The following is a 26,612-nucleotide window of genomic DNA, read 5'->3' on the forward strand; positions in this document are numbered from 1 at the left end:
TGAGATTTTTCAAACTGACTAGTGATTTTGGGGAGCCCAACCTGAGACACCTTTCAAAGGGCAGGTACTCAGCACTTCTGAAAATCATGCTCCTGGAAAGCATCTGAAGCTGTGCAGAATCACTAGTCATTTCTGAAAATCTTGGCCTGAGAGCTGTTAAAGAGGAACATGGTCACTAAGCTGTGATGATCACAGCGTGATCACACCACAAAGATCAAGGTTATACAATCCTTCCAGCATAATCACTGGTAAAAATCCCTATTGGACAGCTAGATGGCTCTTGAACTCTGCACCCCCTCTTTCCTCTACCCTTTGCCGCAAGTTCACAGTCTAAAAAAGAGCTTTACAATCTCCCTATCCAGATGCCAAAGGTCCAGTGTTCCTTAGTGAAACGGATCAGCGCTCGTGAGAGTAGTGCAGAGCGCCACCTGCCAGTCACTGTGAGGAAGTGCTCCTTCCAAACAGTATTTTGCAAATGCTGGGATGGAAGAAGGAAGGCAAAAAAGCAAGAGGAGACTGACAGACAGACAATCCACACATCAGACTGGATGCTCCCACAGACCAGAATTCAGGGGCAAATGTTGCCACAGCCTAAACCCAGAGTATTCCAGTGAGCAAACCACGCCACAGCAATCATCACAAAATGATGTTTTCCTGCACTAATGTACACCATTGGGCACCCCAGGCCTCTGACAGAGCCAGGGGTAAAAGAAAAGAAGTTGAAAGGGCCTAGGATAGAAGCCACAGAGATCAACAGACTAATGGAGTGTGCTGGAGCTGCCCATGTGCCAGCAGTTCATGGTGAATTTTACCGGGTGCTGGCATATGTAAAAGTAGTGAATTTTGGCCCTAAATCTTTTCCAGATTCTGCTTGCAACAAAGAAGAGCTCAATATGAGGGGAAGGATGGCCCAGTGGTTAGGACGCTAGCTTAGCACTTGAGTGATATGGATTCAATTCCCTGCTCTGCCAGAGATTTCCCGTGTGACCCTGGGCAAGTCACTTAGCCTCTTTGTGCCTCAGTTCCCAATCTATAAAATCGGGATAATGGCATTTCCCCACCTCACAGAAGGGTTGTGAGAATAAATACATTAGAGATTGTGAGGTGCGCAGAAACTACAGCACTGGAGGTCCTATATTTTCTCTTCCTTGCTAAGACAGACAGATGCCCACACATTAGGATTACGTTTTTATTTGTATCCGCCTTTCGCAGCTATATCTTCATGCCATTTATACACTAGCTTACAAAGTTAGGGCTATGTTTTTAAACTTCCTGCCTCTCAGTTCGTTAGTTGATTATTTGTACTGCTGTGGCATGTGCAAGCTCAGATGAGGGATCATCACAGCCCCATTTTGCTGGGCACTGTACACACACATAACACAAAGGTGGTCTCTGCCCCAAATAGCTTATAATGGCAGTACGCATTCACAGCTTCCACTGAAATAAAGAGAAGCAGTGCACGTGTATTGGAGGACAGAATATGGGCTCGTGTGTGTACATATGACACTGAAAAAATAAAAACCCTGCCCCTCTTTGATAGGCAAAACTTCCATTGACTTCAGGAGGCACCTTGCTCAAGGAAGAACAGCAGGATTTGATCTATAAAATTTGTTATTTTAGAAGACTTTAAAAATAGGCAGAAAAAACCCCTAAAGGAACTTAACTGGCTGCTGAGAATTACTAGCTGGGGCAGCGATACAGAATAGCTGATGAGCAGCAGGCGTGTTGAGAGTACGGGGTGTAATACACCACAGTTCATGTCCCAGTTATTCCATTAAGCACCTGACAACCTTTAGAACTTTTTCAAAACTGGAAATTAGAACCAGTGATGGCAGAATGTCTGGATATGGAGAGGTTTAGATAAGCATCTAAATACTTATCTGAGCACCTAGGGTCCCCAGTTACATTACTGGGCACCAGAAACTGTAACTGTAACTTGCCAGAGGTTGCTCTATTAGCAGTATTGTGGTAAATTTACCAGGGACTTGTTTCCTGGTGGCAAGCAGCCTTTATGTTATGGTTAAAAACAAAGATAATTTTACCTTATAGAACTGCACAAAACCCTGCAGCATTGTGCAGCACAGAAAAAAGTGCAAGCACTTCTCTCTTTCCCACCGAGTTTTCTGTGGCGCATGCAAAGGCCACAGCTCTGCACTCAGCAGTTAGCGGAGCGGTCAGAGAATGGCCAGGGTCATATAGATAAAAGATCCCAGTTGCGTTTGTGCCAGACATGCACAGAAAGTGTTGCAGGTGCAGTGCTGGGAAGTACACAGGTAGTTCACGGAGGAAGAGGCAGTTTTGTGCTATGGAATAGCTGGTGCTGTGGTCTGAGACCATAGGAGACTGGACCTGCTAGGGTGACCAGTTGTCCAGATTTTATAGTCCTGATATTTAGGGCTGTGTCTCATATAGGCACCTATTACCTGCCGCATTCCCCCCGTCCCGTCCCAATTTTTTACATTTGCCATCTGGTCACCCTAGGACCTGTCCAGGTCCCAGGATGGGCTGAATGCTCACTCAAGTTTCACACTTCAACATCATCCATTTTCCTTATTATTTTCAGGGATTTTAGGTCACTACAAAAGTCAGGCAGATTCCTAACAGAAACAAACCTCACTTGTATAGTAGTAATATTGCCTAGAAGCCCTCATCAAGGACCAAGAACCCATTGTGCTAGGTACTGTGTCAGATTTCCCACCCCCGTGCCGTGACCATGGTGAAAAGGACAGAAATGAGATGGAAGGCACTGGGTGGGGAGGAAGGGTTCCTCAGTACACTTTCTGTATCAAAGCCTTGGACCACATCCATCCTTGTATCTCTGCTGAAGTCACTGGAGTCACACCAGCAGGAATTCAGCCCTTCATTTTTACTTCAAGAAAACTTTCAAGGAAGAAGATATCAGTCTTCAGAGTTTGCCATTACTATTTGCTAACATTTTCACTATCCAGAAGATTTAAGAAACAGCCATTTGTCAGATTTATAACAGAGAAGAAATATCTTGTGCTACCCTGAGCAGTAATATTATTTAATTAGAAGGAGAAAAACTCATTTGCCTAAATTGTGAATTAAAATTAATTAAAAAAGAATTATAGGGCAGTACCCAAATTGCCATTCTCTCTGTGCTGCACCATAGATTTAGGAACTGTTCTGTGCCCTATTCACTGCCACTCATTAAGCACTTCCTTGTACACTCAAGCAGCACTGTATACAAACAGCAACAGACGGCACTGCCAAAGAATGACTGGTACTTGTCATCGTTATGCCTCTCTATAATCGCTCAATCTGTGTTTTTATATTGTGCCCATCACCATGGTATCTGAACACCTAGGAGAATCTGATGGGTGTCCGAGTATTCTGTAACTAATCAGAATTGCAAGCTGACAAACGTACTATTCATGTGACATTCTAAAGCAATGTGGCTCAAGCCAAAGTACTATCTCACATGCACATTCAGCAAAGCATCCTTCAAACTGAAATGACCACTGTGAACAGAGATCAGAAATATGGGACAACTACTGCACAGTGCGATATTGTGTTAACGTGTCCAAAAAGGGAAAGAAAAACTGAAGCATTCGGCGGAAGTATTAGGAGGCTGGTCCATGTTGAAGAGTGCTTCTGTACAGTGCAAACTGTGATCCATCACCCACAGGGTGAGGAAAGTTAGGAATCTGAATGAAATGCTACATTTCCAGTACAGGTTGGCTAAAATATGTCAAGAGTGGATCAGATTTTGCGCTGATCTATGCAACCCTACTTGAAATCAAACTGGGTGCAGGGAATGTAAGTCAGTGCACTTTTTTCAAGCTGTTTTTGTCAAATCTCTGTGTCCCATCTCTCGTCATGAGCCTCCATCTGCGTGTCTACAGCTCTTGATTACTACACAAACACATTATGGGCCAGACCGATGTTGCAAAGAGGTCTGCACTGAAGGAGCAGTGCTTTGGACTCAGCCCGAATTCCCATGGGAAATCGAGCACGTAACCCCCCAGCAGCTCAGACAATTGGCTTTTCTGCAAGTGAGGACATGGGCATGACCTGACCCTAACCCTATGCCCTTCCAGGCACCAAGCACCAGCAGCAAAGCAAAGAAAGGAGTGCCTACCCTCACTGATGACATTATGCCTGGCCCCTCCATAGTTTTCATCCTTTGTACATCCGTGCTGGGCAAGGCACAATCCTAACACTGTAGGTCTTGCATGGAGTTGGTTAAAGTCTATGCTGCAAATTCAGTCTGCAGTCACACCTATGGAGCTACTATCAACAGGATTGTGTAAACGAGGGTAGAATCTGGTCCATAGTGTCTCACTCTACATTTTGTTTTCAGGAAACAGTCTAGCTGAATTTAAATTCTTTGCCAAACTTTCTTTAAGCCAAACCCTGATTTAATTATCAGGTTCTTTTCCTGCACTGCCTTTGCCATCACTGATAATTACTAAGATGTTAGGGTCCTTTTAGGATCACTCTCTTTATTATTTATCTGCTGCTCCTGCATGATTCACTTGGTAATGTTGCTGTCTGACATTTCCCAAAAGCTATGCTGGAAATAATCACTTGTGAGTGCTGGCAGAATCAAGCAGGGATGAGATGGCTGGCAGAAAAGAAGACAGTCTCAGATATGCACCAATATTGTTGGGCCAAGACCCAAAAGGGACCATGGGTGCCTAATGTGGTCAGCATTTCACAGGCACCTTTCAGCACCGCCCAGGACCTGGCCCATAATAATGAGCAATTCTGTATAATGGAAAATACAGAGTGCATGTCAATGACTTGGCAATTTGGGGCAAAATTATGTGGTCATGATTTTAAATGTCCCAAAGACACAGTATCCCCAAACCTTCTCATCTGACTGGTGTGAAACAAGGGAGATTACACTATGGCAAAATAGGCTTTTCTGCAGAAAGAAGACTGCACATGGGAGAATTTATTTTCCAGGTACACCGCACTGGAGCTGAATTTTAAGCAACTTCCAGGATCAAATACAGGAAAAATCAGCTGATGAGCTTTAGAAAGTCTTCAGTCTCAGTTCACTGAGAACAAACCTGAGTCCATACAGTATATACACTCAAAGATACAGATTTTCTGAGTGGTCTTTAAAGTTTCTGACAGCATAAAGGATGAATATAGAAGTAATTCACCAGCAGAGGGCTCTAAGAGATCAAAAATACAGATGGGCAGAGGAGATATTTGGATTCTGAGCCCAATCCACTTCCCAAAAGTCTGAAGGGATGAAGATATTGTGTTTGGATTCTTGCTCATCTCCAATCTGATGCACTAATGATCTTTTGAAATAGCTGACACAAAGGGAGAGCAATGCAAATTATGCAACCAGAGAAGCTGGGCTTTGCTTTATAGTATGATCAGAAATATGACCTAACGTAGAGCTCCGTGGGAACTCAAAAGCTGTTCTCTCTCACCAACAGAAGCTGGTCCAATAAAAGATATTACCTCACTCACCTTGTTATTCTAATGAACTGCATTTTCAGCAGCGTTATTCAAATTGCCTGCACACTGGGCAGGGAGGGCTAAGGAGACACGATGGGTGAGGTAATATCTTCCATTGGAGCAGCTTCTGTTTTTGACAGGCAAGCTTTTGAGCTTACACAGAGCTCTTCGTCAGGTCTGGGAAACTTACTCAGAGGATCACAGCTAAATACAAGGTTTGAACAGATTGTTTAGAATAAGAAGTTATAATGTATATATCAAGGGACCATTCAAGGCAGAGGGGACTATAGAAAAGATGCGGACAGAATGAAGGGATGGAATGATAGATCTCCCACTGAGGCCAGGCTTCTGGTTGAGCCAGAAGAGTAACCTGAGAAGGTGAAGGATCCCCATAAAGAAGGAGTTCCCTTTTACTATTACACAAAGGAAATTAAAAGGAAGGAGGGGTGAAAGTTAGAATGATTCCTGGAGACTGGGATAAACAACCTCAGAGATGCAGGAACAGGAGATCAATAAGTCACTGAAGCAGGTAAAAGATGCAGTGACAGGTGAATGACAACGTGCTGTTCCACCTGCTCCACATGATTCAGGTGGAATGTCAAAACACAATCTCTCAGTTAGCTAAATATACACAGCAAAGTGGGAACAGAGCAAGAACAGACAGCTGGATCAGAAGAGCTAAAACTAATGACGCTTGGACTTCCTAAAAAAAAAATATAAGTGAGAAGAAGCAGTTTCATGCATAACATAAAATAATTAAATGACTATTCATTAATGCTGCAAGGTCCAAACTATTTGAGGATTTGTAACATGGAGAGAGGAAAAAGATTGGGTTTCTTTTCCTTCTGAAAAACAGGACATGGCTAGAATGAAGACAACACCCCAGAAGTCTAACACTCAGCCCTGGTACATCTTGAAAGGAAGTGTGACTTGGCTCAGGAATGTCACCTTGTAATGCATTGGGGCAGGATGTCTTACTTTTCCTCTCCTAAGAAGATGATAGATAAAGGAGTGGTGACAGTTCTGATACTTCACAGAATCTTAGAAGATTAGGGTTGGAAGGCACCTCAGAAGGTCATCTAGTCCAACCCCTGCTCAAAGCAGGATCAACCCTTGTGTAAGAGTTAAAGCTACTCACACCAAGGAGATTGTGGTCTTCATCACCCAAAGCTCCAATGTAAAGCAATCAGTGTTGGGATCCCTATTCCCCATGTGACAGGATAGTCTGAGCCTTCAAGTTTCAGAAAGGAACTCTTCCTCCTCCCAGCACTCTGATTTTTATCTCTTGATAAGAGGGGTTGGCAATACTATGATTGGCATGTTAATAAAGTCAGCCTGCCAAACTTATCCCTGTTGGTCTTGGATAACTACCCAGAGTAGAAACATCCTCTAAAAATTGGAAGTCAAATCCTGCTGATGAAAACAGAAAGGAGCATAAGCTCTGGCAAATCAAGTATAAAGAAAGAATCAGAAAAGCAACTAGCTGAAGACCCAAAAACAAACAGCAAAATTTTGTTTTAAGTACATCAGAAGCAGGAAGCCTACCAAACTATCAGTGGGGCCAATGGACAATCAAGGTGCTAACAGAACACTCAAGGAAGACAAGGCAATTGTGAAGAAGCTAAATGAATTCTCTGTGGCGGACTTCACTGCAAAGGATATGAGGGAGATCCCCACACCTGAGCCATTTTTTTTTTTTTAGGTGAGAAATCTGAAGAACTGTCCCAAACTGAGGTGTCAACAGAGGTGGTTTTGGAATAAGATGATAAATTAAAATACACACTGTGTCACAGGAAGTAGAGAGGGCTCAGAGATTCCTTATCAGGGTTTCTGATGTATCTGTTACAGCTGGGATGGCTGGAGTGAGGTGTTAACAATTAATAGCTAAGTTAAGAACCAGAAATTAGTATTTTAAACATTTTGTGCTAGCGGTTCACCTAGAAATGATGAATCTTTAATTGCTAGATCATGTTCTAGATCTCGAGACATCTAGATAGGCTTATGTGCAATGCTGAGAAGGAACAGGTGATCATCATACACTAAAGGGATCTGCACCTGCCTCATGAGCACCCCCTTCTGGTCGGGTCTGAGCCTGCTGTTTCTCCATTTCTGGTAACGGGGTGGCACCCACACCTCACAAGTTCCCCTCTCCCCACCGGTCGATGGTTTCCTCGGCCGCTCATCAGTTACTCAGTCACACACTGTCTGTAGGTGAAATAAAGCAGACCCCTTCCGGAGTATACAGTCTTTACCTTTGCCCACCCCTGGTATGGAGCCATACCCCTAGGACTTCCTCCCTGAGGGCACTGTCTTCTATAACAGCCCAACAGGGCCCATCACAGTACCCTCACTTGGTCTGGTGAGGTTCCGGGCTCAGACCTTGCTTGCACAGAGCTGTCCATGGTCCTGCTGCTCTTCCTTCCAGCCAGCCAGGAGTCCAGTCCTCTCTCTTCCAGCTCCAGGCAGCAACTGACTCTTTCCTGTTGCTGCAGCCCTTTTTTATATGGCCCTCCTGTCTCCTGATTGGGCGCTCCTGCAGCCCTTCTGATTGCTGCTTCCCCTGCAACCACTCTAAGCTGCTGGGAAGACTTCCCTTCTGCTCCTCTCTGGGATGGGGCGTGGCAGGATGCTGAGGCCTCTAGCAGGGGGCCTCTAGACCTACTCCATCTTGTCACATACACATAGATACCAAGGACATAGGGAAAAGTAGGAGAGAGGTCCTGGAGGCCAAATTTAGGCTGCTAGGTAAAACGTTGAAGTCTAGGATCTCCTTGATAGCATTCTTTGAAATGCTTCCAGTTCCATGCACAGGGCCAGTTAGACAGGCAGAACTGCAGGGTCTCAATTCATGGATGAGATGATGGTGTAGGGAGGAGGGGTTTAGGCTTATTAGGAACTGGGGGACCTATTCAGGAAGGAGCCTATACAGGAAGGAGAGACACCACCTAAACCAAAAAAGCAACCAGATTGCTGGCATATAAAATTAAAATGTTTGTAGAGAAGTTTTTAAACTAAGAGCTGGGGGAAATCCGACAGGTGTGAAGGAGCACATGGTTCAGACACAGCCATCCAATAGGGGAGGTTCTATTAAACTGGGATTCTCTATATCCTGGTAAAGAGGAGAGGCTAGAAGCTGATAAGATACAGGTAGGAACTGAAGAGAAACACTCAAATGAAATCCAGAGGGGTAGCCGTGTTAGTCTGTTTTTAGCAGACCATCAAGAGTTCTGTGGCACCTTAAAGACTAACAAATTAATTTGGACATAAGCTTTCATGGACAGAAACCCATTTTGTCGGATGCACACACACACACAGTATATATACCTACCAAACTGAAGTTTTCACTTCACACATCCGATGAAGTGGGTTTCTGCCCACGAAAGCTTATGCCCAAATAAATTTGTTAGTCTTTAAGGTGCCACAGAACTCTCGCTGTTTTACTCAAATGAAAAACAATCCCATTCAATTACATCATAAAATTTGTCACTTTTTAGCCGTCTGCCATTATATAAGTGCTTGTATACAAATGCTAGAAGTCTAAATACTAAGATGGGTGAACTTGAGTGCCTGGTATTAAATGAGGACATTGATATAACAGGCTTCACAGAAACTTGGTGGAACAATGATAATCAATGAGACATGGTAATACCAGGGTACAAAGTATATAGGAATGATAGAGTAGGTTGTACTGTTGGAGGAGTGGCACTATATGTGAAAGAAAGCCTAGAGTCAAATATAGTAAAAGTTTTAAATGACTCAAACTGTACTATAGAATTTCTATGGATAAAAATTTCATGCTTGAACAACAAGAATATAGCAGTAGGAATATATTACAGACTACCTGACCAGGATGATGATGACGATTCTGAAATGCTCCGGGAAATGAGAGCGGCTATAAAAATAGAAAATTCAATAATAATTGGGGATTTCAGCTATCTCCATATTGATTGGGTACACATCATCATCTCAGGACGGGGTGAAGAAATAAAGTTTCTAGACACCATAAATGACTGCTTCTTGGAGGAGCTAGTCCTGGAACCTACATCTTGATTTAGTCCTAAGTGGAGCACAGGATCTGGTCCAAGAAGTCAACATAGATGAATCCCTCAGTAATAGTCACCATAATATAATTAAATTTAACATCCTTGGGAAGGCGGGGGGTAATACTAAAGAAGCCCATCATAATAGTATTTAAAGGGGAACTCCATAAAAATGAGGAAGCTAGATAAATGGAAATTTCACAAAAATAAAATGTCCGCAAGCCGCCTGGAAACTTTTTAAAAACACCATCATAGAGGCTCAAATTAAATGTATACCACAAATTAAAAAAACATAGTTAGAGGACCAGAAAAGTCCCACCATGGCTAAACAACAAAGTAAAAGAAGTGGTTAGAGGCAAAACGGGATCCTTTAAAAATCAGAAGTCAGATGCTACTGGGGAAAATAGAAAGGAGCATAAACTCTGGCAAGGGACGTGTAAAAGTAAATTAGGCAGGCCAAAAAAGAATTTGAAGAGCAACTAACAAGAGACTCAAAAACTACAGCAGCAAAAATTTTAAGTACATCAGAAGCAAGAAATCTGCCAAACAATTACTGGGGCCACTGGACGATCAAGATGATAAAGAAGTACTCAAGGCAGATAAGGCCATTGTAGAGAAGCTAAATTAATTCTCTGCATCAGTCTTCGCTGCAGAGAATGTAAGGGAGATCCCAAACCTGGGCTATTCTTTTTAGCTGACAGATCTGAGGAATTGTCCCAGACTGAGGTGTCAATAGAGATGGTTTTGGAACAAATTGATAAATTAAACAGTAATAAGTCACCAGGACCAGATGGTATCCTCCCAAGAGTTCTGAAAGAACTCAAATATGAAATTGCAGAACTACTAACTGTGCTATGTAACTGATTACTTAAATCAGCTTTTGTACCAGATGACTTGAGAATAGCTAACATGACACATTTTTTTAAAAGGCTCCAGAGGTGATCCTGGCAATTATAGGCCAGTATGCCTAACTTCAGTACCAGGCAAATTGGTCGAAACTAAAATAAAGAACAGAATTATCAGACAGATTAAAAAATGTGTTGGGGGAGAGCCAATACGGCTTTTCTAAAGGGAAATCATGCCTCACCAATCTATTAGAATTCTTTGAGGGGGTGAACAAACATATGAACAAGGCTGATCCAATGGATATAGTGTACTTGGACTTTCCAGAAAGCCTTTGACAAGGTCCCTCATTAAAGGCTCTTAAGCAAAGTAAGCACTCATAGGGTAAGAGGGAAGGTTCTCTTATAGATCAGTAACTGTTAAAAGACAGGAAAAAGGGTAAGAATAAATGGTCAGTTTTCAGTTTGGAGAGAGGGAAATAGTGGTGTCCCCCAGGGATCTGTATTGGGACTACTGTTGTTCAACACATTCATAAATGATCTGGAAAAAGGGATAAACCGTGAGCTGGGCAAAATAGGAAGATACAAAATTACTCAAGACAGTTAAGTCCAAAGCAGATTGCAAAGAGTTACAAAGGAATCTCACAAAACAGGGTGACTAGGCAACAAAATGGCACATGAAATTCAAAGTTGATAAATGCAAAGTAATGCACATTGGAAAACATAATTCCAACTATACATACAAAATGATGGCATCTAAATTAGCTGTTATCACTCAGAAAGAGATCTTGGAGTCATTTTGGATAGTTCTCTGAAAACATCTTCTCACTGTGCAGTGGCAGTCAAAAAAGCTAGCAGAATGTTGGGAACCATAAGGAAAGGGATAGTTAATAAGACAGAAAATATCATAATGCCACTATATAAATTCATAGTACACCCACATCTTGAATACTGCATGAAGTTCTGGTTGCCTGATCTCAAAAAAAGGGTATATTAGAATTGGAAGAGGAGCAGAGAAGGACAACAAAAATGATTAGGGGTATGGAGAGATTACGAAGAGAGATTAAAAAGACTGACACTTTTCAGCTTGGAAAAGAGACTACTAAGGGAGACATGATAGAGGTCTATAGGTGTGGAGAAGCGAATAAGGAAGTGTTATTTACTCCTTCACATAACACCTGAACCAGGGGTCACCCAATGAAATTAATAGGCAGCAGGTCTAAAACAATCAAAATCTTCATGCAACACACAGTCAACTCATGGAACTCATTGCCAGGAGATGTTGTGAAGGCCAGAACTATAACTGGGTTCAAAAAAGAATTAGATCAGTTCATGGAGGATAGGTCCATCAATGGTATTAGGCGGGATGGTCAGGGATTCAATCCCATGCTCTGGGTGCCCCTAAGCCACTGACTGTCAGAAGCTAGGAGTAGATGACTGGGGATGGATCACTCAATGATTGCCCTGTTCTATTCCTTCCCTCTGAAGCACCTGGCATTAGTCACTATCAGAAGACCAGATACTAGACTAGATAGACTATTGGTTTGACCCAGGATGGCTCTTCTTATGTTCTTAACTAAACCTGGGACATCCTCTCACATCCTGCATAACTCGCTAAGTGAAATGAGGCACTGCTGGGTTTACCCCCAGCAGACATATTGTCTTTAGTCACATTCATGACGGGGAAAAAAACAAGAAACAAAAAATCCCAAAACTCTGATCTGGGAAAAAATACAAACCTTTGTTTTGATGCAATGTTTTGTTAAAGAAGTTCTCTCTCTTTTTCAGCTGCAAGATCTTGAAACAAGATACCGCAAAAAAGGAGATGAATCGGGGAGGTGTTGCTATCTGCTGACAAAAGCTGAAGAGGATGCAGAGGCCAAGCACGTGTCAAAGGACTGTAGTTCCCATTTCTAAGTAGCATTAATAAATAGGGAGCAATGAAAAATCTGTCTACAGTCTTTTAATAATTAATCCATTTCATCTGTTTTGTTTTAAATCATTTGGATCTTGCCAATTTTTTCTGACTTCCAAAAGGTTTGGTGGAACTAGTTAACCTCCCTCGGCCAAATTCCCTTCCTATTTACACCCCTGCAACCTCATTTAAATTTTTAATGAGCTCGCAGGGCTCTAAGGGAGCAGATTTTAATCCATTATAGTCAGGGCTCAGCAATTTCATTGCAAGGCTCTGTTTTCATTAATTTATACACTCCTCTCTCTCAAATTAAATGACCTTTTGGGGAGATATTTCTCATGCTTAGTCACAGCTCAGAGACAAGTTATTTTGTTTAGGAAAATTTGAAGAAGACTCAGCCACTTGAATGATCAGAGTGTAAAATAAAAGAGGGTTGGGTGGCTTTGGAGGGTAGGAGTGGGGGGTTTAAGCAGAAATCTCAAGCAGGTGTTCTTGCACATGGAGAACGAAAGCAGATTAGATTTAAAATATCAAACTCAGCACGCATATAGTCCTCACTGAGGAATGTACACTCTGCTAGACTTGAAAAATAGCAACTAAAGAACAGAGATGGTTTGAATGAGTGAAACAGAACCACACACGCCAACGTGCAGGTGCATTCCATTAAAATCCTGTACTGCAGTGCATAGCCCAGGTATCGGACTGCATGCTGCCTTGCTCCAGGGAGCACAGGTGGGAGTCAGGGGAGAAATACTTACCTCCTCTGTCTGTAGAGCCACTCTGCATTCATCACTACAGCTCTGAGGCTGCCCGGGACATGCTCCCTCTGCAGGAGAAAAGATGGGAGCATCTGCAGAGTAGTAGATACTCTAGTGGATACTCTAGTCCAGGGGTGGGGAACGCGCAATCATTTGGTCTGGCCCGCGGCGGGCCGTATACGGCCCGTGAAATCATTAGGTCTGGCCCTGGCGGCAGGGGGGAATTCGGCGGCGGCGCAGTTTCTCGGCAGCAGCGGGGTTCCGTGGGGGGGGGCGGCAGTGCTCGCCACCGAAACCCTGCCGCCGAAACCGCGCCGCCGCCGAATTCCCCCCCCGTCGCCGAATTCTCTCCCGCCGCCAGGGCCACCATCAGGCCCTTGACATAAAAAAGGTTTCCACCCCTGCTCTAGTCCAACACATTCCACCCATACTTGCCCCCTTTGTGCTGGCATGCAGAGGGCGCCCCCTAGGGAGCTGAGCTCTGTACCAGGTCCTTGGGATCCTGTCCCTCTGTCACAGTGGAATTGTATCCGTTTTCCTGCCAAAAGAGCCCCCATGGCTACAGGGGTAGTGTTTGCACCTTAGTGGAGCTATTAAAGATGCATATGCCTTCCTGTTTTAAAGCAGCTCTGGGGATATGGCCCAGCACATCTGGCAGCATCTCAGCTAAACCTGCAGCCCTGTACATTTCTCACATTGTGAGAGCCAGGCAGCCCACTGCACGGAAGGGGGACCAAGGATCAGAGCACATGAAATCTGAACTGTACGTGCGCTGCAACAATCCACATTCCGTTGCAATGTTCCCTTTAATCTGCTACCTACTCCGCCCCACATCTCACACAGCAGGGAGCATGCTGGCACTTGGGTCCTCACCGTGCCAGGACCCATGGCAGTGCTTCTCAGCACTGGGAACCAGCAGAAAGCCTCAAAACAGCAGGAAAGAGCAGGGGGTTGGAGTTAGGTGAAGGCAGCAGGGACTCTAGAGGGAGCACAGCCAGCACCCAGGTCCTGTTCTGTCTGCCACGCCGTCCTGCTGGAACCTGCAGCAGTCCCTCACGGCACCGCAGGAAGCCTCGAGCCAGCAGGGAAGGGTAAAGAGCCCGAGGGAGGCACAGACCAGGGCGCCATTGTGGGGAGATGGGGAAGCTGTTCATGGTCCCATCTCAGGGTGCAAGGAGCCAGCTGTGGAGATGCTGGTCCCGGCTGCTGGCAGCAGCATCTGAGGGCTGGCAGTGCTGAAATGAGCCCCCAGCAGCCTGGCCCAGCAAGAAGGCGGGAAGCCTGTGCTGCCACCGCTGCCTGGAGCGGGGATGGGAAAGCAGGGCTGGTGTGGGGCTGAGAAGGGAAGACCCTAAAATCACTTCCCCCAACGAAGCCTGAAGACATCAGGGAGGAGACAGTAGGGGTCTCCCTTAAGGGCTGAAGATCCTCGAGGGGGTGTGTGAGGGGCTCGTGCTGGGAGAGGCAAGGGCTCCATGCTATCCTGCATTTCTAACTCGGTGTGGTTTTTAACTCTAAAACTCTTAAAAGCTAATAGGTCCTCACCCCACTGTGCGGTAGGCCTGTGTGTCCCATATGCACGTGTATTACTGAAGTGTCACTTTAAAAATACCTGGCTCTCTTCAATCCCGTAGCGTAGAGTGTACGAAGACTTCCCAAAAAAGGAAGTTTAAGCTTGCCCAAGGACAAAAATGGAGTGGTGTTTGTAGCCTGCTCAGCACAAAGACGATTTAGAGGGAACATGATTCAGCTGTATATTTGACAGGGCACAATCTCATCTCTGCAACTGGTGTTTTCTTTTCAGAGCAAGGAAACTAAACAGAAGCCATCAATTCACTGCTGTGGCTAGGATTTTGCACAAACATTAAGATATTCAACATTACCTTTCCCATATCAGACATAACTCAGTCACGTTGCATATATTGGGCCAAGTCCTGTTCCCACAGAAGTTAGTGACAAAATTCTTATTAATTCCAGTGGGACCAAGTTCAGGCCCATACTATACAATATATCAAATCCTACTCCCTTTTTCACATGGCTAGTCCTAGTGACATCAATGGGATTCCTGGTGCAGGCGAGCAAAGTGAGGATCTGACCCACAGCAAAGCAAAACCTACCTTAGGAGGCGAGAATTGGGGTGAAATTCTGCCCCCTTTGAAGTCAATGGGAGTTTCACCATGGACTTTACAGGAACCAGCATTACATCTCATAGGTGTAAATTTCCTGACTAGCTGTGCTTATGAACTCACAACCATAAAGCAACTTTTGGCACTTCACAGAATTATTTCAAGTGCCACTTAACCATTGTACTAGGCACCAGCTCTCAAGGCCAGCCCTAGACCAAATGGCACCCCAGGCAACGAGCGTCTTTGGCATGTCCCTCCCCCGCCACTTGTTAAACTTTTGAATACCTTTTTTTTTTTTTTGTATTTGTAGCCCATTTCACGACTTTGATATATGATTTGCATGCATGATTTATCCCTGCCATATAAGATGATAAATTGGCACAGTAGGATCTGTAAATCTGTATTTATTAATGCCATATATAAGTGTAGATAGGGGTTTGATAGATATCTCTCGTGTCTTATTAAATGTCCTTTATTAGTCGCTACTTACACTCTTCAAGTCTTAAAACACAAGGACACTGTCACAATTACACTATAAAACAAGGTTCACAATATCGCAGCGGGGCTCTAACTTCACTTCAGTTCATTCTTTTATCTCACTGACTGACAGGTGATGCCCCGCCTTTATATACCCGCGAGGCCAAGGCTGACAACATTCTAGGAGGACCAGAGAATATGTACTTCTCAGAAAGTCTGGAAGGTTCCACAAGATTCTACAAAGGTTCAGAACATTTTAGGAGGTTAGTGAAAAACAAATCCACATATAGGACACCTGAAACATTTTACGTCAAACATTCTGTTTTCCCTTTTGTCGCTAACAACAAAAACAGCACCCTGAGCCCAGCGCTCCACAAGCCCAGCACCCCAGGCGATTGCCTAGATCACCTGCCCCTAAATCCAGACCTGCCTGAATTACATTTACTAAAGTACAAGCTGGTCCAATGTGTACAGTTAAAACCCAACTGACTCTCCCTTGTGCTCAGCAGAGTCCTGAGAAATTAGATAACTGAACGCCGAAGGCCAACAAATTCAGTCGTTGCCTTGAAAACAGGGCTGAGTTTTTAAACAGCCATTAACATCCTTGATACTGACATAATTGCGCTATGATTCATAGCACTTGAACTCCTCCCCTTCATCTCCATCCATATGCAGTTTATTTTAAACTGCTTGTCTTTTATGTTAACGTGCAGCTTGTCTGTAGCTTGCCCTCCTCACTGGGCCTGGGATGAAGTCAACCTTAATTCTGCAGAGGGCTAAGCACCCTCAACTCCCACTGACTTCAATGACACTGGAAACTGGAGTGCTCAGCATGTTGCAGATGGAGACCCAGATGACCTTGCACAAGGCAGTCTACTCACTGGAGGATATCTGGGTTTACCTCTTTCGGCCAAACTGCGTTGCTGGAAATGGGATAGCATCCATCAGAACAGAATGTGCTCCTGCTCCTTTGAATTTTTTTCTTGCAGTGAAAAGAGCCTGGCTTCCAAATCCTGAGCTTAGTTAACATGGCTGAAAGGCAGTGTTTAGCTAGTTTTTTTTCCCTCTATCTGTTGTGCCTTCCTGGCTGTGGGTGGGGCCTCATTTTCAGGAGTGATGACCAATGACATCAAGCTAAAGTTGTGCATGCTTGACAGTCCAGGGAAAAAAAAAAAAAAAATCAGACCCTAAGTGGTTTCCAGGGAGTTTTTTGTCTCAGGGTTTGTCTATACAGCAACTGGACACCCGCCGAGTGGGGTCACGGAGCTGTTTCATTGCTGTGTAGACTTCCAGGCTCAGGTTGTAGCCCTGGCTCTAGGACCGTTTGCACAATTCTGTGTACTACCACTTGTGCACCCACTTGCACTCAGCTTGTGTGAACGAGTAATATTGCACACACAAATAATGACCAATATTTGATTATTTAGGATGAGACTTTTCAAAGCTGTCTAAGTGATTTGGTTGTCCAGTTCCAGTAACTGGGAATCAAAATCTTTTAGGGAGCTTTGTAAATGTCAGCCTTAGCACTTAATATTTTGGGGCCTGATCCAAAGCCCATAGAAGTCAACAGGCTCAAGCCATAGCAGTATTATTCTTGATTGCCCCATATGTGTTCAGAAAACAGTGTATTTGTAGGATATTGCTTTTTATTTTATGGTTTGGTTCAAACAGATAACTGAAAAAAATCTGTTTGGTCTTCATTGAAAATTTTCATGTGACAAATTCTAATATTATCAGCAAACAGGCACTGCATCTGGAAGCCCCAATCTCTGTAACGTCTGGGTTAAGGCCTGTGTGTCTCTCTCAGCAATGAAACACACAAAGTTTATGAGCCAAGGTATGGCTTCTTTTCTGCAAGATCCAGGTTTAAGCACAGTTTGCTACAAAGATGCTTCTGTAGTTTCACTAGTCAGTCAAGGTCAGGAGAGCTGTCTTCACTACAGTTTGGGCAGAGTTTCAAAGATATACTGACACACCATCCGTAAATGGATCCCGTTACGCCCATTCTGACCCATGGATAGTGAGCTGACATGGAGGTGACCAACTCAGGCTCAACGTCTGTGTTTGAGACAAGACCCAGCTGAAGAACTCAGTCTCAGGTACAATTTTTGAGAACTGTTTTGAATATGGATTGGGCCCCACCGAACAAGCTGACCTCCTGGGTTCAAAACTTGTTTAAGGAGGCAGTGTTTAAGCCAGGTTCTAATCCTTTACATGGCACAAGAAGATGCTAATTTATAAACATAACACATTGAGAAAATGGAGCCAAGCAGATGTGGTTAAAACCCACCGCACATGCCCTCCTTCATTGTTTTCTTATATGAAACTGTTAAGAAAAGAGAGACAGACAGGAACACACAGCCCTGACTGAACCTCGGCCTACTTGGCATGGAGGGCCTTTACAGAATGTAAATAGCTGGACAGTATGGGTTTCTTTAGAAATAGGGAGCTGGATCCTCAGCTGGTTTCATTCAGCATAGCTCCACTGAAATCCATGGAGATATGCTGATTTACACCAGCTTAAAAAGGCCCTGGGCTAGATCATCTTTCCTCACTTCCCCTGACGGCCTGCAAACCGTGGCCTCAATTCCACAATCAGTCCTTTACAGATACAAGGACCCCCCTATCAGGACCTCATTGCCTATGGGAGAAACAGCTAAAACTGTTCTTAAAAAAAAGAAAAAAAGTTTGTTGCTTTCATGGTCTACATCAGCGGTTCTCAACCTTTTTTTCCCCGAGTACCACTCGGGCCAGGTACAGTCGGATCAAGTACCACTTGACCCGACTGTACCCGACCCGAGTACCACTTGGGAAAAAAAGGGAGGGGACTTGCGGCGGGGTTGCGCGGCGGCGGCGGGAGGGATTTGCGGCGGGGTTTCGCGGCGGCAGGGAGAGACGGGCAGCGGGGTTTCGCAGCGGAAACAATACCCGCCGCTGAAACCCTTCCGCCGTTTCCCCATTTTCGGTGGCCTGGTTTCGCACAGGCGGGTGGGAGGGCCCTTCCGGCGGCTGCGGATTCAGCGGCACAAGTACCACCCAGCCTTCCGGTAAGTACCACTGGTGGTACGTACCACCGGTTGAGAACCGCTGGTCTACATGAATCTCCCTGAGGGTCTGATATTGCAGAACTCTCATTAGAATCAATAAGACCTGTTGGGACCAGGCTCGTTCGTGGCTGGAGCTCTGATTAGCCTTGCCTTCTCTTTGAGGCACCATTTTACAGTTGGGCTCTAGAGAAAAACTGTCCTCTGAAAAAACAGCTATTAAAAAGGTGGACAATCAGATTTGAAAGCCACTTTAGGGTGGTCACATAGAATCATAGAAGATTAGGGTTGGGAGGGAACCTCAGGAGGTCATCTAGTCCAGCCCTCTGCTCAAATCAGGACCAACCCCCATTAAATTATCCCAGTCAGGGCTTTGTCAAGCCACACCTTAAAAGCACTTCTCAGGCTGGCAGGATCAGAGAGGTGTGCGAGGGTGTTGTGTATCCAGACATTAAAGAGTTAATGGCACTGTTTATCTTCTAACTCGATCCCGGGGGAGAAGGTCTCATTGGTGTGGGCAGCTTGGACCAGCAGCTTACTCTCCAGTGCCATTCTCTTCTCCAAGGAAGGAGGTGCTTTGCCCTCCAGTGGCCATTAGACAGAGGGGGAGAAGAGGCTCTACAGAGAAGAAACAGCTCAGAACAAAAGGGATAGGGGGGCTAAAAACCATCCCCATTCCTACCAATTGGAGCAGCTAATATCCTATCAGGAGGGAAGCTTCTCCCTGGATAGCTCGTGGCCCACTTTAGCAGGATGGTGACAGGGAAAGCCAGTGCCTGCAAGCTGTGGCTCAGCGTGATAGAAAGCAGGTTAATGTCAAAAATCCTGGCTGCCCAGGGGTGAACTGTCTGATGACAATCCAGCCCAGAGCTGCCTGCTCAGTCACAGCTGCATACCACACTGCTGAGAGGTCACTTGGTTGCTTAGAAATAGGGTATCCCACACAGCCATGTGATGGAGCCAACAAACCCTCAGGTTTGTAGGTGGATGTTCTCACTAAGGAAGCTGCTTGCGGCTACAGACCATATCAGTAGTTGGAATGAATGCATTTCAGGAGCTCATTACCTCACTCAGTTATAAGAAGAAAGGCAGAACTCTGGTTATATAAAAGGAACAGGCAGGAGCCCAATAGGAAGGGTTTCTCTTAAACATAACTGTAATGGACTGCAGAACTTTTATCGCTGTGCAAAAAACATCATTAACAGACAGAGTGACGGAGCAGAAAACAGTTAAACACCCCCCACCCAGGGCAAAAATCCTACAACTTCAAGAGAACTCTGTCACGCTGGCTGGATTGGGGGTGGAAGGGCATTTATTATGTTGTTTAACATCAATACATCAGAACCACAATAATTCATGTGAGATATGTCATGTCAGGTACCGTTAGAAAGGCTATAATGTGTCAAGTAAGATGACAATATTTCTGTTCACGTGTTATGTGTGTAACGGAAGTTATGGATATGTTTGTATCTGTATTTCATATGGTACTGTGTTTCTGGGCGACACCCCAGACAGAATGGCTGCAGCACTAGCCTGCTTAATGGCCCATTAAGGAAATTCACAAGTACAATGGGCCCAGGGGGAGAAGCCAGGGATATACCTGATGAGTCACCAGGATTTACTCGTGTGACCCTGGACTCCATCTTATTCCTACAAATTTCCACAAGCAGCACGGCAAAAGGACATAAAAAGCAGCTGCACCACATCCATTTTATCTTCAGTTGTCTTCAGTCTCCAGCCTACCTCTGAATCAACTCATCTACAACTCAACTGAAGCTGTGAAACAAAGGACTGAGACCCATCCAGGTAATGGATGTATAGCAGAGGGGCTATACAAGCCTGCAAACTCCTCAATTCTATTAGAAACCTGATATATATGGACTTTCAAATCAATTGTATGTGTCTGATTGATTTAATCCTTTAACATTTCTCTTATAGTTTGTTTCTTTTTATAATAAATCTTTAGTTTTAGTTACTAAAGGATTGGCTGGCAGCGTGATATTTTCGATAAGATCTAAACTTATATTGATCTGGTACTGTGGCTGACCCTTTGGGGTCAGGAGAAACCTTTTTGATAAAGAGCATAGAGTTTTAAATAACTGATCTCTACTGGACCTAGTGGCTGATTGGGAGTCGGAGACTGAAATGCAGTAAAGGGGGCTGTGTATATTTTTATTTTGGCTTCTTGATAACCAGTGTGGGGAATCAGAAGCACTGTTTGTGGCTGGTTGGGAAGTCTGACTTCAGTGTCACCCCCCAGTGCTGTGAGAATTTGCTCTCCTTTTACAGCCTGCCCTGACCTTGGCATTTTCAGGTGGCTACCCTAGGCACAGATAGGTCACAAACCCAAATCCAAAAGAGTCTGGAAATGATCAGTTCCAGATCCACTTTGAACCTTCATCCCCTAACCACACCCTGCCTGCTCTAATCCCACTCCTTTGTCCCTAAATACCCCATCCCTTAAACTTCCCCAAACCCCTGTTGTTTTTTTCTAAGATCCACTCTTCCATAAAGCACCTTGTATTGCCAAAAGAACAGGCCAGATTCTCTTAGCAGTAAATAGGAGGAGGGAGATGGGATGGTAGCAGGGAAAACAAAGACATGCTTGAAAGCTGGGGATTGGGGAAAAGGTCAAGGGAAGGGATGGATCATGGTAGCGCAGAACATGGGAAGGAAAGGGCTGAAGCAGACAAAAGGAAGGAGATGTGGATGACTGGAATGAAGGAGAACAGCCTGAAGAAGGAAATGGTACATGCCCCCTGAATGGTGTCAATCCTGTTTTTAAAGTAATGGGGGAATATCCTGGCTAGAGAATGAGAGCCAGGGAGGGATGTTTCAGGAGAGGTCCTGGGAATTAATCAGACAGCAGAAGCAGAGCTGAAGGACCAACGATGGCGCAGTCACACGCTCAGCACAGCAGAAGCAGCGATAGCGAAGGGGAAGGGAGATACAGGCCTGGGACTAGGTGAGGCAGTCCGAACAGTGGGAGAGGAGAGCCAAGGATGTGAGAATAGAGGAAAGGCAGAGATCCAGGACTCAAAAAGGGAGGATGGAGAGCAGCAGAGGAACAGGAGTGGCTGGTCGAAGGGAGATCATGGAAGGGGGGGAGCGTAAGCAGTGCTGACAGTGATTGTCAGGGGTGGGCTCAGAGAAAGGACAGCGCTCGCTCTTCGAGGTTTAGCTAATTTGCTCATTGCACAGACATGGATCTTTTAACCCCCCTGAACTGTGAGGCATCCAGCACTTGCGATGGTCGTTTCTCCCTTATGCTGTTCAGAGAGTTAACAGTAGCTCTTTGTGGAAGACACTGGATTTCAGTATGGGGGGGGCTCTCAAATTGCTTGACTATAGCTTTAAATACATGTTTATCGTCGTTGTGTCACTCGTATGGTACAGAGGCACCAAAATGAGCCGTCAAACCATTGGTTATTACTACCAATAACAAGTACTATTGGAATCTAGTGGAATTTTACTCCTTCCCCATGCCTCCAATTTTTCCAGCATAAAGTTCTATCCAAGAACAAACCATTGTGATCAGTCTTAATTGTCCATTGTACCCCATGAAAGGGGGCCACATTTTCCTGTTTCTCCTTATTTGCACCTGTAAGAAACGTACACAGATCTGTCTCCAAGTCAAAATTACAAAGTTAAGAAAAATCAAGTAGCACGTCCTACCCAGGCACCCCATCTCACATCAGACCAGCCTGCCCGCTTGCCCTCAGAGCATGGGTACCTTCTGATTCCAGCCGGTCCAATCCGTAGGTTACGGCCGTGCTAATCCGCCTTGCGGATGGAACGACAGTTCTCCTTACAGAAGATGCCATCACAGCTGGAGTTGCGGGAGTCGCAGTTCTGCTGGTCAGCTCCTCCACCTGCATTCTCATTCCAGTGGGGGCTGCAGAGGATTCGACAAGAGCAGTGATGGCCTCCTCATCTGAGACAGTGACCAGGTCTGTTAAGACTACTGAAAACAGGAAGCATACCCATGATAATTATTGCAGGCCAACCTTGCAGCATTAATACCAAGAACTATTAAAGAATTCATTCTTAAAGAGAGGCTTAACTTTAAGCAAAAGGGAATTATTAAAATCCATCTTTTATGCACAAAGCTCCGCGAGATTGTGCAATGAATGAAACCAGTACTCCCTGAGGACAGTTCCCTGAGTGGTGGAGCTCTCCTATAACAAGCCTTCTGTTAGTTTTAACTTTCTGTTGCTTCTTGGGATGCCCTTCACTACACTGGGGCAAGCTCGGAGTCCTTCAGAGGCATAAATCAAATTATGAACCAAGAGACAGATTCAATTGTTTATGGCACAGATAAAATATTAGGGATGATGAGTTTATAATTAAACTCTGGAAGCAAATTAATTATAATGGGGTTCTTAGAAAGGAATAATTTTTGTCCTACAGAACAACCTCACTCTAATTGATCCAACCCAAATGGCAGTTTGCACATTGTGGAGCACCAAACCAAAATGAGACTGCCAGGCTAGATTTGCCATCGGTGGTATTTCACTATAAGTGGTTTCTACTGTATTAATGCCTTGGCTGGATTTTTAGTTAGTTAGTTTTTGGTGCGAAGGGGAACCTAGGCTGCGCTCTTTTCAAGGATGACAGAGCTTCTGCAGCAGTGTACGTGCACTCCCTGGGAAACGCCAGGAGAAATTCTGGTTACATTAGCATGAATTCCTCCTGCAGCTCTATACCACCCCCCAGGGCATGCATCTGGGGGAGCCAGAATCCAGCCCAAAGGCTTTAAAAGATCTATCAGGAAACCAAGTAGATATAGCAACGAAAATCCCATCAAATGCCTGCCCAGAGATTAAGATCTTTCATTAATTCCACACAAAGGGCCTGTATTACAGTCTCACATCACTCTGGGCTCCTTTGAGACTCTGGGCTCAGTCCCAAGGAAGGAGAGCTATGTAGCCACACTGTCCGAGGAAGAGCCCTCATCCTTCCCCTCCCATTAGTTTGTGGGTGAGATAATCAGGAACGGAGTCCTTGCTCTTCCCCCTACACCCAGAGCCACTACTGAGGCAGCACTAACACAGGAGGCTTGGACAATTCTTACATCCCTCTGTGCCCCTGCATGGCTGCATGAGAGGGATGAATCATCCTACATGTCGAACTCCCATGAATTCCAGCTCAGCTGCCTTTGATTTTTGGGGGTTACAGTGGATAAGAAGCTGGATATGAGTCAGCAGTGTGCCCTGGTTGTCAAGAAGGCTAATAGCATATTGGGCTGAATTAGGAGGGGCATTGCCAGCAGGTCACGGGAAGTGATTATTCCCCTCTATTCGGCATTGGTGAGGCCGCATTTAGAGTATTGTGTCCAGTTTTGGGCCCCCCACTACAAAAAGGATGTGGAGAAGTTGGAGAGAATCCAGCGGAGGCCAACAAAAATGATTAGGGGGCTGGAGTACAAGACTTATGAGGAGAGGCTGAGGGAACTGGGCTTGTTTAGTCTGCAAAAGAGAAGAATGAGGCGGGATTTGATAGTGGCCTTTAACTACCTGAAAGGGGTTTCCAGGGAGGATGGGGCTAGGCTGTTCTCAGTGGTGGCAGATGACAGAACAAGGAGCAACGGTCTCAAGTTGCAGGGCGGGAGGTCTAGGTTGGACATTAGGAAAAAGTTTTTCACTAGGAGGGTGGTGAAGCACTGGAATGGGTTACCTAGGGAAGTGGTGGAATCTCCATCCTTAGAGGTTTTTAAGCTGAGGCTTGACAAAGCCCTGGTTGGGATGATATAGCTGAGGTTAGTCCTGCTTTGAGCAGGGGGTTGGACTAGATGACCTCCTGAGGTCCCTTCCAACTCTAATATTCTATGATTCTATGATCTCCTTGTCCATGACGCACTACCAAGATGCCTGCACGCCCTGAGAGGGACAGGAGGAGTGATGGCTAGAGAAGCAAGGACACAAACCACTTAGGGATTGGAAGACGAAAGCCAAAGCCTTTGAAAAGAACCGGCAACCAGGGCATAGCACAAGGATCACCACAGGATAGCACAGGATAGCACAGTCTGAACCCTGACTCCCTAAAGCCAGCAGCCACCTTCTGCTCTAGCTGAAGTTTCTGGTGTCACTCTGCCCTCCCAAAACACCGTGTTTAAACATGGCTGTGGCTAAAGCATGTTGTATGATGGCTGATTCTTGCTTGTGAGAAGGAAAACCAGTTATATTAGAGAACCAGGTTTTAGCTAAGTTATCTACCAAAGTTAAAACCTGGTTCTCTAACAGGTTTTTCCCCCAGTCACAGTGGCAAGACAAAAATATGCTACAACAGTTTGGCCATAGCCAAGTTACACACACATTGTGATTCTGTAGCGTAGAGAGGACTCCAGAACAACAGAACCAATCCAGGGAGGGGAGGAGAACACAACACAAATATTCTAGCAGGGCAAGTTTGTTTTGTCATGACAATAGTGAGCTGCTAATGTGTAGCAGGAGGCATCTCAGTTAAAGTTTTTTTCTGGCACAGGAACAACAAGACCTGCAGTATTTTATTTATCCTTAAAAAAAAAAAATAGCAGTTTGTAGAGAAATGAAAGTACAAAACCTTACCTTCGGCATCTGGGGGTTTTGCAATAGAAAAATGGGTGGCAGTAAAGAAGACAGTAGGGGCTTGGTGTTCTGACTTTTTCGACAGCTGAGTTACACTAGAAACAGTCGGTATCTGGGTTGCCCGCTTTCTTTCTTCCTCTGTCACCCTTGTTTCTTTTGCTGTCTCGTGTACTGCAAAGCATGCTGGTGTCATGACTGGCAAGGTGCCATCAATTTCTTGACTGGCTTTCGTTGTCTCGTGGGTAACACCTACAGCAGGAACATTTTTCAGCTTTGATTTTGAAAATTACCACCGACTCCTTGTACGTTAACATTTTTACAATCAACAGCATGCAAAAAGTAGAAATTGACATTTGAGGGAATAGTAAAGCTCAGCACATTAGCATCTCTGAAGCCAGGATGTCAATTGTGGAACTCCCTATCCAAAACTGTTATAAGAAATTTAAAGCGTAAAGGAAAGATGAAAAGGAAATACTGAATTGGAACAATTAATTAGGTTTTTTCTATCCTATAAGGGTCCACTTCTGCCACCCTTATGCCACAAGGAGCCCCCATCAGATAAAATGGAACTAATAATTAAATAAAACCTTGAGCCTGCAATGAACTCTGGGAGGATCTCAGAGGAGGACTGGAACCTAAAGCACTATTCCTTTGTATAAATGAGGCCCTAAGTGATTAGTGCAAGATCAATGATCAGCTCTCAAAAAATGTACAAAAATCCCTCAACTCTGGAAGAAGAACATTAAAACACACACACGAGTATTATTTTTACCCATTACTAGCTCTATTATTTGAGACATCCACAGAGCAACAAACAAAAGAAACCAGTTGTAGATCAATAATCCACAGTGACTCTAGAATGTAATTGTTTAACAAACTCATGTAAAAGCAGAATCAAAACACAAGAATTTTTTTGGTTTTGTTTTTCCCAGAGGAGGAGGCAGGATGTAGAAGTGTTTTCACATCTTCAGGTAGGGAGGCCGAGTTTGTACAGGGCCTAACACAATATGGAACTGGTTCATGACTAGGCACTATCATAATACTAATAAATAAAACAACAACAATTAATAATAGCAGCATCCACTGTTCACCACATGAAAAAGCATCACTGCACTGTCCCATGGAAGGAATCTGTTTTCTTTCTCATTTTCAGTCATATACAATTTAAAATACACTCCAACCTCAACAGCCCATTCTGTCTAGTTCGTCTTCAATATAAATACTCAGGCTGTGAGTGACTGCTATACACAGAGCCAGAGAAGGCACAGACTACCTCTGTGCAATCCTTACCCGTGCAGTTTTCCCAGTGTGACTCAATTCTAACCTATAACCAGAGCCCGGAGCTCTCTGAAACCTCACAAAATCTCCCAAAGAATCTGAACCAGACCATAGAATTTTGAGC

The 26,612-nt window shown here is 44.6% G+C and overlaps 1 protein-coding gene across 8 annotated transcripts in view; it reads right to left on the minus strand.

Moving 5' to 3' along the window:
* Nucleotides 1-26,612, minus strand: part of ARMH4 (armadillo like helical domain containing 4) — a 116,023-nt gene that overhangs the window by 78,609 nt on the left and 10,802 nt on the right. For 5 of the 8 annotated variants that reach the window (XM_067554858.1, XM_067554862.1, XM_067554857.1 and 2 more), the window contains exons 3-4: nucleotides 25,211-25,459; nucleotides 22,378-22,608 (exon numbers count right to left, since the gene is read on the minus strand). In XM_067554858.1, coding sequence (XP_067410959.1) covers nucleotides 22,378-22,608; nucleotides 25,211-25,459 — 480 coding nt within the window. Of the gene's footprint in view, nucleotides 1-2,791; nucleotides 2,881-22,017; nucleotides 22,246-22,377; nucleotides 22,609-25,210; nucleotides 25,460-26,612 lie in introns of those variants that run through there. The other 3 variants (XM_067554864.1, XM_067554863.1, XM_067554859.1) reach the window with 3 other exon arrangements.

Source organism: Emydura macquarii, unplaced genomic scaffold (assembly GCF_026122565.2).
Source record: "Emydura macquarii macquarii isolate MOO-44397 ecotype Brisbane River unplaced genomic scaffold, CSIRO-AGI_Emac_v2 contig_1551, whole genome shotgun sequence".
NCBI classification, from domain to species: domain Eukaryota; kingdom Metazoa; phylum Chordata; order Testudines; family Chelidae; genus Emydura; species Emydura macquarii.